Source organism: Onychostoma macrolepis, chromosome 18 (assembly GCF_012432095.1).
Source record: "Onychostoma macrolepis isolate SWU-2019 chromosome 18, ASM1243209v1, whole genome shotgun sequence".
Classification (NCBI taxonomy): Eukaryota; Metazoa; Chordata; class Actinopteri; order Cypriniformes; family Cyprinidae; genus Onychostoma; species Onychostoma macrolepis.
Window position 1 is genome coordinate 32,820,895 of NC_081172.1, and position 12,459 is coordinate 32,833,353.

General features: G+C 37.8%; 1 protein-coding gene across 3 annotated transcripts in view; it reads left to right on the plus strand.

Moving 5' to 3' along the window:
• Positions 1 to 1,657: 1,657 nt before the first annotated feature.
• Positions 1,658 to 12,459, plus strand: part of insyn1 (inhibitory synaptic factor 1) — a 77,625-nt gene continuing 66,823 nt past the window's right edge. The window contains exons 1-3 of one of the 3 annotated variants that reach the window (XM_058751785.1): positions 1,658 to 2,267; positions 2,535 to 2,833; positions 2,995 to 3,783. In XM_058751785.1, coding sequence (XP_058607768.1) covers positions 3,640 to 3,783 — 144 coding nt within the window. In that variant the 5' untranslated portion in view covers positions 1,658 to 2,267; positions 2,535 to 2,833; positions 2,995 to 3,639. Of the gene's footprint in view, positions 2,834 to 2,994; positions 3,784 to 12,459 lie in introns of all 3 variants that reach the window. The other 2 variants (XM_058751784.1, XM_058751786.1) reach the window with 2 other exon arrangements.

Sequence of the window (12,459 nt, forward strand, 5' to 3'; positions counted from 1 at the left end):
CACAAAGTGGTTTGAGTTTAATTAGTTGCGGAAATTTATGGAGAATAAAAAATACAAAGACATAAGAGGAAAGTCAATACAGTGCTCTGAAAACACACAGCTAAACATATGTTTGAAGCCAAGTGTGCACATTGTATTAATGTGCTGAGTTCATGAAGGGGAAAATGTTTTATTGATCAAAGAGGATGATACAAAAGGGAATATTTTACTCTGAATCATTTTCTCAATTTGTCGGAGCCTGTGAGTGATGAACGGACATAACATTACAGTAACCCTCCCATCAGGGGTCCGAATCGAGCCTGAGATTTATTTACAAAAGATTCACCAATCAGTCTTTTGTTTTGTTTTCCAGTAAAAATATCTGGTAGCACTTTAGATTAGGGAGCACTACTAACTAGTTTAGCATGCACATTAATAGCATATCGGCTGTTTATTAGTACTTATAAAGCACATGCATGACTATGTTATAAATCCCATAACCCTAAACATAACTGCTGCAACAACTACCTTACTTACTGTCAATTAGCAGCGAATTAGGAGTTTATTAAATCTTAGTTAATAGTGAATGTGTTCCCTAATCTTAAGTGTAAGCAAATATTTAAATATCTTTAAAACAAGAAATACATTTGGTAACACTTTATTTTGATGGTCCCTTTTGAACATTATTTGACAATAAATAACTTTGCACTTATGAGTCAACACACTCTCAGTAGAGTATTAGTAGGCTGTCTGATTATTATCTGCTAACTCTTTATAGTGATAGTCTCCCAACAGATAATCTGCTGACTATAAGTAAATTTGCAAGTACATGTCAACTTATTCTAACCCTAACCCTACCAGTCAACTAATACACTACTAACACTCTAATGACAGGTAGTGTATATGTATGTGCAACGTTACTTATAGTCAACAGAATGTGTTAAAGGGACCATCAAAATAAAGTGAAACCATACAGTAAAGTTTTGTAAGATAATATACCTTGAATTCACTTTACTTCTTTTGGAAAACAAAATAAAAAATAAAAATAAATAAATAAATTATATATATATATATATATATATATATATAAGAATATTAGCCAGTTATTAGCCTTATTCTACATAACTTCATTATACATCCCTAATCCTACCCAATACCTAAACTTAACAACTACCTTACTAACTATTAATAAGCAGCAAATTAGTAATTTATTGAGGGAAAAGTCATAGTTAATACTGAATAAGTGTTCCCTATTCTAAAGTGTTACCAGAAATGCAGTACTACTTACAGTATTTTTGATAACATTATTTATATTTAAAATATTTCCACTATTTTAAATTCACAATGGAAAACAAGTCTTAGTATCTAGTGCAATTTTGCAACATTTGATGATGATACAATGACATTTTCAAGAAAAACTAGAACTTTTTTTGCTGTATAAAAAGGTATTTATTACATATATTGGGTGAAGGGTTATAGGCACCCATAAATAAAATGGAGGGCTATGAATAAACAGAAGAAGACACATAAAAGAGATACAGTGTGAAGCTTGCTACTGTCTCTTTAAACCTCATAGCCCCAGCCCCCCCCCCCCCCCCAAAGCCAGAGAGAGAGCCGTCTTCACTAGCAGCCAAAGCCTGTCCATAAACTCCAGCCTCTTCCCCCTCCATCTGGCAGGAGGGACTGAGAGAGAGAGAGAGAGAGAGGATCAGAGTGCGCGTGTATCCACAGGGTTTCGAATCGGAGGCAAAGGCAGCATCCCTCCCTCAGTCAGAGGCTGTCGTCACGGCGACAGGAGGTGTCTGCTCCACGGCCGAGAGACGGAATGCGAAGCGGAAACGGTCGCCGCAGCAACAAGAGCATCTGAGGACTTCCAGGATTCCAAGCAGGAGTGGAGAAGCCAAGGCTGCCGGGGCTCGAAAAGAGGGGAACCGGGGCCAGTCTTTCATCCACCACCTCCTCCCTCTCTCCTCCTCCTCCTCCTGCGCTGCTGCTTCACTTTCTCTCTGAAGGACAGCTCTGAATGAACCCTCCTTCTGACGGTGGGCGAGTGTGGCTGGACGGACGCTGAAAGGAAAGACATAAAAGAGTGGGATTGTGTGTGGGAACGGGAGAGAGAGAAGTGGGGGTGACTGGGAGGAAGACGGCGTGCGTGATGGTGACTGACGCTGCAACCAAACGGGAAGGATGAGCCGAGCTCAGCCGAGCCAAAAACTGTATCCCCGTCGTTCCTCAGGAGGGAGGAAAGGCAAACCTGCACGCACTTTCTACCACTGACCAGGGGAGAGGTGAGAGCGAGAAAGCGTGCCAGAGAGCACTGTCTTATGAAGTGCGTTTCCACGGGGGCTGGTGGGATTCAATTTGGTGAGCGTGTTCATTTGTATCTGTTCTTCTTGGTCTCTCTTTGCTGTCTGTAATTGATTTTGTGTAGTAAACCGAAGCTTGAACATCAAGATATGTCTTTGAGAAAACTGAACATGGGGGAGAGAAAAAATGACAGGAAGAGAGACGTTACCAGATAAACAGAGAAATTGCTCTCCTTCCTGTCTTTCCAGGTGTTGTGTCAGATTGTCTCTTTTGGCTGCGCCTTGAAGGGTCAAGTTCTCCTCTTTAATTCTCTTCCAATTCTTCCTGGAGCAAAAGACATGGAATTTACCTGCTCTGATGGCTTTTGAAGAAAAGCTAACGACTGGATTTCACCCGTAATCGAAGGAAGCTAGATTGAGATCCGTCTTTATCCAGCCATTTAACAAAATGGGTGAGAAATGTCTCTCTGACCCGGAGGAAAGGATGCGCCATTCCGTCTGACACCCCGCGGGGGATTACGTGTGAAACGCTCATCATAACACTTATTGTAAGTGTAGTTGCAATTTTGGCAATCGTTCTGAAAGCATCACGTCCGTTGCCTTGGTTTAACGTTTTATACACGAGATGACAAACACATCTATACACACACATAAAATTGCTCTGGCTTTTTGGCTGAATTAACATCCTCTCTCTCTCCTTTTCTTCCAGATCCAGTTCAAGGAAAACTAAAGTTGGAATATTTCACCTTTTGGTTTGACTTTTTTTTACTCCGAACACAAACATTGCAGATCAAAAACAAAGAAGCACTTCGGTCGTCTCTGAAAGAAAGGCATCTTTGGGAGTTTCCTTTTTCTTCCTGGATTGGATTTTTACGTGGATCAGTCGCTCTTGCAACTCTCCTTACCATGTCTTCATGGAAGAGAAGAATTCTGCATCATAGACAACCGCTTTCCATCCAAAGTTACACCTAAGGACTCGCACGTGCACACTAAACGCATGCTAGGGTGAAATGAGCCACGCTTCTTGCGCATTTCGCTTCTTCATCCTGGAGTTCGGTGTGTGTTCTTGGATCTAACAGCCCAAGCATCCTTCAATGATTCCAGCACCTTCCATTCCATCCGCGTCTGTCCCGAGATGCCCCGCCGTACACAGCAAGAGGAGGTTTGACCCCAGACCCAGCGAGGTCTCTCGGCTGCCCAGGCGTATTTAAGATGTTGAACCCTTCCCACGTGGCCCGAGCCCCAGATCGGATCAGTAGCACTGCGGCTCCCGGAGGCCCCAGACATGGATCGTGGCTCGGCTCGCCCCTGCCCTCAGCGCTCCGCACCCCGGCCCGTGAGCAGCCTGTGAAGGATGTCCCAGAGCGGAGCTCCAGCCCGGGAACCCTCTGAGACCCCCAGTCAGAGAGAACAGATCCGCAGCCACATGAAGATGGTGATCGAGCAGCTGGAAGGAATCCTCAAGGAGTTGAAAGATGTGGCACATGAACTGCGGGAGGTAAGGTTTGCTTGCCTTCTACTGTTTGGACTGCAGGTGACTGGTTTCTCCGGCAGGAGATAAATAATGAATGTTTTCCAGTTTGGACTGGCAGGCTGAAGCAGGTGGGGAGTCAATGTAGCCTAAGAAACCAAAGCGAGCGGCCTTAACCTGAGAATTTGACCGCCTTGGGAACCAAAAAGAGACGGGTTTATCTCTTTTATCCAAAGGCGAGGTGCACTTTTCCAGAATGCCAAATGATGGCGTGAACGCATACAGAGTGAGAAAAATAGAAAGGGAACACAAAAGTGAGAGGCAGAGAAGAAGGGAAAGAGGTGCGCAAGGTAGGAGTCGAGTTTGGCAATGCAATAGTTATGTAAGCACTTTGTTATCGGCTGGATTCCTACTGTATTCTACCAACTGCCATGGTTACAAGATGAAAAGATTCCACTGTGTGTGTGTGTTCCTTGCTCTGTGTTTGGGAGTGAGCTGACGGCATAGAAAAAAGACAAGTGTGTGTCTACATCAATGTCACATTTCAGCTGAATAGATTCATGTGCAGAAACGGGCCAGAAATTGTTGAAAAGTGAACAAGTCTGTGCATGCACGAGAGAAAATAATGAATTCTTTAGTTCCTCTCCCTCTCCATATGGACATTAAATATTTCAGTTCACTCTGGCTAGCACACCAGCTAAAATTCGCCCTTCCCGAACCATCCGTCATCCTTCGAGCCCCCCGGGCACCGGCATCTGTTCCCCTCCAGATTAGCCCATCCAGCTCACACCTCCAGACCGTGTGGTGTGGAGAACTACCCCCTCGAGTCTCTCCCTCGTGCCCCAACGTGATTGATGATGTGGGAATAATGCTCGGTCCGGCTATTTATAAACACCAGGACTCGCGTAGCCCGGTAAACGACTCTACGCCCACTCTACATATGGATCAGGATAAAAATAAAGTCAAAAACTCAGAGACGAGTATGCGTTCTGTACGGAGAGAGTGTGTGTTGGAGAATATGAGGTGGCTGTAGAGCTTTACATTAAGGAGTATTGATGAACAGTCCAGGGGAAGATGTGTAGATTGCGAATGTCGGATAAAATCTTTAATTCTTTTGGCTGTTTTAGAGGACTAACTGATGGATGACACTCAATGCTGAATGATACTTCAGGGATGCGCAATAATGGGGTCACATCACACGTAATGAGACTGCAGACTCTGCCTGAGTGTGTGCGTGTGTGTGAGAGGTTTTGCCAACATTGCGAGGACTGAATGTCCCCATAAGGACTGTAAAACCTGAAATCACATGCATTTTGGGATATCCAATGGTCCTTAAGAGGAAAATGGCTCAGTAAACATACAAAATAACATCTTAATTAACCTATTCAAATGTAGAAAAGTTTCTCAGAGGGTTAGGGGGTAGAAAATAACACTAGCTCTGTATAAAAACAGTAGATGTTAATGGAAAGTCCCCACCATGATAGAAAAGCAAACGTGTGTGTGATTGTTGTACTGACACACCAGCAAGTACAGGTAGTTTTGCTAGCAGAGACATTTGCTTTTCTTCCCGTTAGATCAAAACGGTTACAGTTAAACCATCTCTAGGCTGCAGAGAATTGATGCTCTTGGTGTTTGACAGCATATGTCTGTGTGTGAGAGTATATGTGTGTTTGTACCCTTTAACCCTGTTAGACTTCAAAGTACTGCAAGTTTGTGCTGAGATGGAAAAGACTTATGTAACTCTACCAGTAACTTACATAAAACGGCACAAACAGCTCTGAATTAGTCATCAGTTCTGTCATTCTGCAGGAATTTAGCATCTCGCACGAGTCTGAAGTCTTTTCGCTTCTCCTCCCATCCGCTCAAACTCAAATTCAACCCTCCAAGCCTTTGCTGCTGCACTTTTTAATTAATGCTAACCGCCGCAGGCTAAGATCATCCTTGCAAACAAATGCTGAGGGAAATGCTGTCATTCTCTTTCCTCTGACGTTCAAGTAGGAGACGTAGTGTATACAAAAGGAATGGTTTACGCAGCCCGGGTTGCATTAAAAATAAAGGCAGCAATGCATTTTGTATTTTTTGGAGGGAGCAGCACTGGTGCACTAGATGAAATAAGACATGACTAAAGGAAAAAGTTTTCCTAAATTAGAGCTAAACTTAAATTAGAGCCAAACTCGACAGCTAGTGATCACCATTTGACATTTTGATAATAGCTCATAACTTTGATTAAAAAGGTCATGCGAGTTTGGAGCGACATGATGGGCAGATGATGGCTTAACTGGACTGACCCAATTTAGACGTGTCAGTGGATGATTTCTGCCACAGTGTTTTGAACAAAAACATTGTTTTCTTACAATAATTGTGCAGTTAGGTACAATAAGGCTATATACTGTATGTTAGCGACAAAACAAGAATGAACAATACATTTGCAGCATTTATTAATGTAGGTCAGTGTTATTTTAGTATCACTGAGATACTATTATCGATTTTATGAATATTTTTAATCTTTTTTTATTTTTAATTTTAGTTACATTTTTAGTAATTTAGTTATGACTTTGTCATTTTTTGCTCTTTTATAGCTATGTCTGTATAGTTTTATTTATTATATTTTATTTTATTTATTTATTTATTCATTTTTTTGGGGGCTATTTAAGTATATCAAATTAAACTAAATTGAATTGAGAAATGTTGCTGAAATAGCCAAAATAAAAAGTGTTTTTACATTTTATTTTGATTAACATTCATTTCTAAATATACTCATGCATTTTGAATATTTCTAGTTGAATACATTAAAAATCATGTGTTATAAATGAGCATTATCAACAATTTTATATATTGATGCTATCCTACATTAATAAATGCTATTAATATGTAGTATATTTATTAAATGAATTTACAAATGTTAACAAAGTTAACCTTACAGCAATTTTTTGTTTGTTTGTTTTGTTTGTTTTTTGATGTTTTCTTTTTATGGCTTCAATTTTAGTTTGTTCTATTTTTAATTAACAATAATAACCCTGATCTAGGTTAACATTAATTTCTAAATATACTAATGCATTTTTTTAATATATATTTTTAACTGAATAAATTAAATATCTTGTATTACAAATGAACATTATGAACAATTGTATATATTCACATTAACCCAAATTAATAAATGCTTTTAAAATGTAGTACATTTGTTGTTTCTTTAATTTATTAAGGTTAACAAAGTTAAACTTAAACCAATTTTTTTTATTTTTTTTTTATTGATGCAATATATCATTGTTGAATCGATTTCTATAGGCGTGCCAATTCTGCTGCTTGTCTTGATAAATTTAAGGCACTTATTGGTATCCTCATTCAGGCTTTTAACTGTAAATCAGCAGGTTTGATCCCACTCAGAGGTAATCCATTAACTATAGACCCTGTTTCTGTTCAACCGCCATCGTGTACTTGAGCAAACCACTTAAACCACAGCTGCTCCAAAGGGACTCATTGAAACTGCCCTACTGTAAATTGATTTGGATTAAACATCTATATGCACTAAGCACATTATATTATTCACAATATTGTTATAAGATCATGCTCCACATGCAAGAGTTTTATTGGCCTTTGTTTAAGCGTAGCATTATCATGCTGATTGAAACAGACAGCGCTCCCCCTGGAGTCAGCTAGTAGTTGCGTTGAATTTGATGATCAATATATTTCATTAGTGAGTCGATTCACTGCCGCTGTCCTCAGCGAGCCGATTGGCTTCCGAATTCTCTGTGGTGCGGAGAGCAACATGCAAAAGCCATCGATAACATAAACACTCCCATTACGGTTAAACGGCTCTGATGCATAATGGGCCCACACAAGATGTCTATGGATTGTCAGAAAATACAAGTGCTTGAAATGAAGTGTCAGAAGAGAGTGAAAAAGCCTCATTCTTTCTATGGAGGAACGAGAGAGAGAAAGAAAGTAGACGGAGACAGAAAGACACAATACGGAGAGGAGACTTGTGTCTCACAGCATGTAATGAGAGGGACGAGTGTCATTTGGACAAAGAGTACTTATCTTTGCTCCAGTGCAGTGTCTGCAGCTTGGTTAAGTGTCTGTGCCTGAGCTCAGTAATTTGAGAGATTGGTTTATCACACAGAAGCAGAGGGTATGATGCAACGGCAAACATGGCTTTCTGAAAGTTGAGATTTCAGACCAAACGGCTCGGCCTCTTTTAATGTCCTCACTAAAATAATAATGAGACGACTCATTAAAGGAATCGTTTGCCCCAAAATGGACATTCTGTCATCATTCATTCACACTGGAGTCACTCAAGACTCGTACGATCTTCTTTCTTCTTTTCAAACACAAAGTAGGGATTTTCAAGAATACACTGCTCTTTATTCAATTACGATGAATTAGGACCAAAAGGATGCAAAAGCATCATAAATATATATATATATATATATTTTTTTTTTTTCTATACATATCAATTCTAAATATTTAAAATTGTTTCAGTATTCATGTTCTGCTGTATTGCCTCGGTTTGCAGTAAATGCTGCAAACTCCATCTTTGCATGTGCTGCGAGATGCACTCAGGAACGTAATGTTCGTCAGTTGTGTTTTATTTCTGGAATTTGCATAATTTTCAACTTTTTTTGTGAACAGACGATTGCAGCATTTCAGCAGGGTTGTATTGAGAAGCGTTTGTACACCTGCTGTCATACACACTTAAAAGGCTTTCCTGCAGTTTTCCGCCAAAATAAAAGCTTGAGTTGTTTCACAGTCAGCCAATTAAAACCGTTTTAGTCAACTCCAAATTGGCCACATTTTAGTCATGCTGCATAATGGTTAAACTGATTATTACAGTTATTAAAATTTGTATTGTGATTACTGATCATGATTACATCAGAGAATGTCAACTCATACACATGCATTTATTTCACCTGATCTAATTTCCTGATTTATTTCCTGATTACAGCATAATATATTTCCGCCTTAGAAGTAACAACAACAACAAAAACAAAGTTGCTTAAAATAGCAGTATTGTGGAAATACTAATATATAATAAATTAGTCTGAATGACTGATTCGTGAATCTTACTGATTCGGCATTTGAATTCAACTCACTAATTGAGTTAGCAGATTAATGGAGGGAAAGATTATAAATCAATAACAACTGTTGTTCTGATCATGACACAAACATGACTCTAGAAGACTTGCGAGTTTATTTTCATGATGTCTTTATGGTACTTATTTGTCCTTTTTTGAAGCTTGGAAGCTCGAGTCATCATTAATGGTAATTGCTTGAAACATTTCACCTTTTGTGTTTCACGCAAGAAAGTCATACGTGTTGACATAAGAGTGAATAAATGATGACAGAATTGTCATTTTGATTACGTTGCATATATGCATCCCATATCTGTTCTCAACATATGCAACGGTTATGTTGGATCCTTGTAGAGATCTATAGCACTTTTAAGGCACAATCAAGCCAAAGGAGTCAGTAAATGACTTCACTGAAGCTCCCCTGATCAAACAGCATCGGTCCCATCTGTAAAGACCGTGCCGCAGGCTAATTCCTCTTCAATGCCACACACAGCCTGTACAGTTGAAAAGTGGCTTTACAGTAACAGAATGTCAGCGGTTAAAGTCAAAACCCATTTCACTTTTCTAATCTGACATATATATGAAACAGGATATTTAACGAGAGAAGATGTAAGACAGGACTTGATTTTATCCATCTGGAATCGATTGTGAAATGTTGTGTAACAAGCAGGATTTCTGATCTCAGCTGAAAATGAAAGTCAGTTTAGACCGAGCAAGTTATTTATTTTTATTTTTTGATAAAAGAAAATATGTTTTGATAAAGTAAATCCACTCTGTTTTGATTTTATGTTTACTTTAAATGCAATACATAAATAACGGTAAAGTTCCAGCAGAACAACTAAAAAAGCTCCTGTAGGAAGCTCCTGTATTTCATTCTTGACTCTTAACATCACTCTTGCTATTTAGCAACATGCATTTACTCCAGACTAATTATAATTAACCAAAAGTAAAAATAAAACCATTAAAAAAAAGCAATACTTGAAATAATATAAATGTTAACTGAAGTAAAATTAAATGTCAAAAAAATGACATTTTATTTTATTTCAGCTAGTTGCCAAGGCAACATTTCTCAGTTTTAATTTAACATACTAAAACTAAAACCTAATGAAACTTAATAAAAATCTACACAAATAAATAAATAAAATGACAAAAATAGACAGCTAAAATTAAACCAGAACAGAATATAAATATGAAAATATAATTTAAAATATTAATGAAACGATAATGGTATATCAGTGATACTGTAATAACACTGATTTAGTCATATTAAACAGTTTTGTTTTACTTCAATAAAAGCAGTATATTTAGATGTGTCCACATGAAGCACATTTTTAGCACAGAAATGACAAGCGTCACATTTTATTCTATTCCAGTGATGAATCGAACATCTGAAAACAGATACAAAGCATTAGACAGACGGAGAGAGCGATAGAGAGAGAGAGAGAGAGAGGTGAGTGATGGGAGGAGAGATATTCGCAGTGATGAAGTGTGTGATGAGACGCCGTCTCACTCTCGCAGACAGACAGAGAGAGTGTGACAGGATCAGTCGGGTCATGGAGGAAACCACAGGGGGTTTAAACCCCGAATCAAAGACTGCCGAGCTCTCGCTGGGACTGTTTACTCTGTCTGCCCTCTGACAGGACCGTATCCACTAGAGGCGCTGCGATCGGACAGATTCCTTCAGATTCAACAGATCTGACAATGGTTTCTTCAGAAGACATCTTTAGATTGATTCAGAACCAAAAGCAGATGTTCTTGGTCACAGCCCAAACCCTAACTTCACTCGAAGTATAATGCTACTGACTATAATGATTCGATTTCATTAGTTGACAGGACAACACGCGATTATGGTAGAGCGTTTTTGAATACCCAAACTTGTTGCTTTTTCGTCGCTTAGTGTAGTTGTGCATCTTAAATATCAACTTAATTGCAAACTTGATGTTTTCCAAAAGGTGGTTCGCAAGCACCTGGTGATTTTTAAGTTCATGAGAATGTAGCAAAAAATAAATAAATGAAATTTAATATTAAAATAAATAAATGGGGCTGCACTATTTAAAAAACTAAATCTGATGCAATGAATATGGTATAATTTAAGTGTTCATCGCTCCAAAACAGAGAAAACATCTTTCACAAACATCTACATCTCTGTCTAAAGTGTTAGTGCATATAATGAGTTGTATTTTTTTAGGGGTTATTTTAGCATAATTCATAACCACACCCCAGACCTCACTAATTTTCAAACTCTGGCTACGGCTGTGCTCTCGCCTACATGTAAATAAGAAATAATGTGAATTTGTGCATTTTAATGTGTTTGAAAGACAAAAGCCTTGCAAAGACATATGGTAAAATAACCCACCGAGTGATGATTCAAATGAAAATTAATGTGTTAATCAGTAGTTGATGCAATGTTGGAACACTTCTTAAAAATAATATGACTTGTCTGAATGTCCACACAACTAGAAGACTTTCTGATATATAAGCAGTTGGCTAAATAAATTATGAATAATTTATTGCTATTGTGTGAAAATTATGTAATCAAATTTTAAAATGTAATATAAACTAATTACATGTACTTAATTTTTGCAAGTAACCCTAAAGCAACCCTAACCATATAGTAAGTACTATTACTCAGTGCTTAAATGTATAATTACACTGTAAAAATGACACCTTCAAATAAAGTGTAACCAATTTTTGGAATCTGATTACGTAATCCAGATTACATGTAATCAGTTACTACCCAGCTCTGATGGTCATATAGTTATGGTCAGTGTTGGGGAGGAAATAGTTACATGTAACTGAATTATGTAATTTAATTACAAAATAAATGTAACTGTAATTTGTTACAGTTACTGAGAAAAAACAACAACATGTAATTAAAGTCCAGTTACTTATGAAAATGTTAACAGTTACAAACAGGGGTACATCTGAATATTATCATACACATACAGATTTGGTGGATTTCTTTTTGAAACTGAGTTTAGGACACATAATACGACACATGTTTGATTTCCTATTTGGGTTTATGAGTATGCTTTATTTTTTTTTTAAGATTAACTGTGTTTTTTTTTTTTCCAGAGCATTGTTAGCATGTGTTTCCTGTCATAGCGATGCAAAGATTTGATTTCAAAAACAGTATTATAGCTATTAAACAATTTCTTGTTATGATTTTAAATCTGTATTTAACCTCAGAACAATCTAAAAGTAAAAAGAGGTGCTAAAGTCTAATTTTGCGTTGTCTGTGCTTTAAAATAGCATTTTTATAATCTTAATTCAAGTGATGACCTGCCCAACTCAATCCTTAGCCATCTTCAAGAATCGGCTAAAAACACATCTAACTCTCTAACTCTAGCACTCTATTCTAATTATATTCTTTAAAAAAAAAACTTGCACCTTTTAGACTTGCGCTCTACACTCTTAAAAATAAAGGTGCTTCACGATGCCATAGAAGAAACTTTTTGTCTAAACGGTTACATAAAGAACCTTTTCACAAAAGGTTCTTTGTGGTGAAAGAAGGTTCTTCAGATTATAAAAAGGTAAGTTAGAGATGGTTCTTTAAAGAACCTTTGACTGAATGTTTTTTTCTATGGCATCGCTTGAAGAACCTTTTGAAGCACCTTTATTTTTAAGAGTGTAT